The sequence below is a fragment of the Bombyx mori genome, chromosome 14 (genome assembly GCF_030269925.1).
Source record: "Bombyx mori chromosome 14, ASM3026992v2".
Classification (NCBI taxonomy): Eukaryota; Metazoa; Arthropoda; class Insecta; order Lepidoptera; family Bombycidae; genus Bombyx; species Bombyx mori.
The window spans coordinates 121553-123775 of record NC_085120.1 but is presented as its reverse complement, the minus strand read 5'-3'; the positions used below and the strand labels follow the sequence as shown (position 1 = coordinate 123775).

The 2223-nt window shown below is 36.7% G+C and overlaps 1 protein-coding gene across 1 annotated transcript; it reads left to right on the top strand.

The window, feature by feature from the left end:
* The first annotated feature begins 438 nt into the window (after window positions 1-438).
* LOC119629507 (uncharacterized) lies at window positions 439-1104 on the top strand. Its single transcript, XM_038015526.1, has one exon. It carries the CDS (start codon window positions 439-441, stop codon window positions 1102-1104), a length of 666 nt encoding a protein of 221 aa, XP_037871454.1.
* Window positions 1105-2223: the final 1119 nt, after the last annotated feature.

The window sequence follows — 2223 nt, the reverse complement described above, 5'->3', positions numbered from 1 at the left end:
TATCACATAACAAACAGCGAACTTCCTACCGTCGAAAGACTTCGTAAAAAATTGAAAGAAGATATAAATTTTAATGGCTCGGAACGAAGTTTACGACGAATTATGAAAGAGCTAGGCTTCAGATGGAAAAGAACAGAAAATAATCGGAAGCTATTAATTGAAAAAAGTAATATTCGACTACTAAGGATCGAATATCTCCAAAAAATAATTAAATATAGGCAAGAAGGAAGACCGATAGTGTACACCGATGAGTCCTATGTCGACTCATCACATGCAAGTGGTATGTCGTGTTCAGATGGATCAACTGGGGGTTTGAAAAAACCAATTTCGAAAGGACAGCGTGTAGTAATAGTGCATGCTGGCTCCGAAGATGGATTTGTTCCCAATGCCCTTCTTTTGTTTAAAGCTGGCACAAAATCTGGTGACTACCACGATAACATGAACTATTTGAACTACGAAAAATGGCTGCGTTGTCAATTGCTACCAAATCTGCCACCAAATTCCGTTGTAGTAGTCGACAATGCGTCATATCACAATAAACAGTCTGACCCCGCCCCAACTGCCAATGCCAAAAAAGTCTATATGAAGAAATGGTTACAAGAAAAAGAAATTCCATACGATGAAAACATGTTGAAACCCCAGCTTTTTAGCTTGATTAAAGGACATAAGGAACAACACAAAACATACAGCATTGATAAAATTTTATCAAACCACAACCATTCAGTGCTTCGCTTACCTCCATACCATCCAGACCTCAACCCAATTGAAATGGCTTGGGCAGCTATTAAAGGGTATGTCAGTAGCAAAAATGTCAACTGGAGCACTGACAAAGTAATAGAGCTAGTGAAGGAAAAGGTCGCGGTGATGGGTGCTCCGGAATGGGGTAGATTATGTCAAAAGATAAAAGAGATTGAGGCGGAGTATGTAAAAAGTGATCATGTGGTAGATTTAGTCACTGATGAGTTTGTAATTTTTGCTGACGATGATTGCGACACGGATGAAGAAAGTAGTGATGATGATGATGGTCATGATTATGATAGCGAAAAAACAATTACAAATACCAGCTCAGCTTCAGCTAATCCAAGACCTGGCACCAGCTCCTAGTTTTGACCTAATGGAAGGAATATCTATTTTACCCCTAGATTAAATTACTACAATTATTAACCTGTATTTTTTGTTCATGTACTAATAAATATATAAATAAATACATATTATGTTGTTTTTAAAAACTTAATAACATTTTTGTACGTAATTGTACGATGCGCGAACTTACCCCCACTACGTCAACTAATGCTCAAGAAGTTTGCCGAGTATTATACACGTCTGTTGTTGTTTGATGTCTTCGTTGTTCAATATCAGGCTGGCTTAGATCGAACTGAGTAGACGGTCAAGCTAACCGTGTTACGAGATCTAATTACATAAAATGTTTGTACTGTAGACGACACACCGCTGTTAATTGTAACTATTAATTAATTTATTGAATAAAAATATAGAAGTAGCCTAAATTGTATTATTAATTTTCGATAATAGCCGATCATTCTGCCAGAGCCCTCGCTTCGAGATCATTTAATCTCTTAAACTCTTAGTACCAGCCTTTCATTATCTTACTATACATGTCTGTACAGCTATTGTGTGTTTTAAAAATTTGATAATTTCTGATTCAGTGTTATTTACTGGGATGAAAACATCCTTAATAACTGTCCTAGAGTTTGTTGATCTGTCCTCTACTCTGTATGTAGAACCTGGTGTGGACCTAACGTAAAATTGTTTCAACTGTTTATCAATAGCGTCGGATATTATAGGGATACCGTTATTTTCATTATCAGGTTGGGTATGATTTGTAGAAACTAATTGATCGGGGTCGACTGTTGTTGCACTCCTTGTGTCTGTCTCTTCGTCAATTTGAGAGGGATAGATACTGGTTATTTCTACGTCATTGTTGTTATAAGGTTGGTCGTTATTGTCAGTATTGTTACGTTCATTGTCTTGGTTATTCGGGTATTTAGTTTCTATCTCTGCCTGTCTCTGGGCGTTTTCGAATATTCTGTTTATTATGTTATCGTCACTGTTGTCATCAACATTAACAGTAACAGTCTATATAGTAAGCGGCACGTAAGTTGGCAAGATTTTGTTGTAGTGGGGGTAATGTCGCGCATAGTGCACATTGCAACAAAAAATGGTCAATTTTATTGCCCGCATATAATTTAATTTAATTTTCTTAAA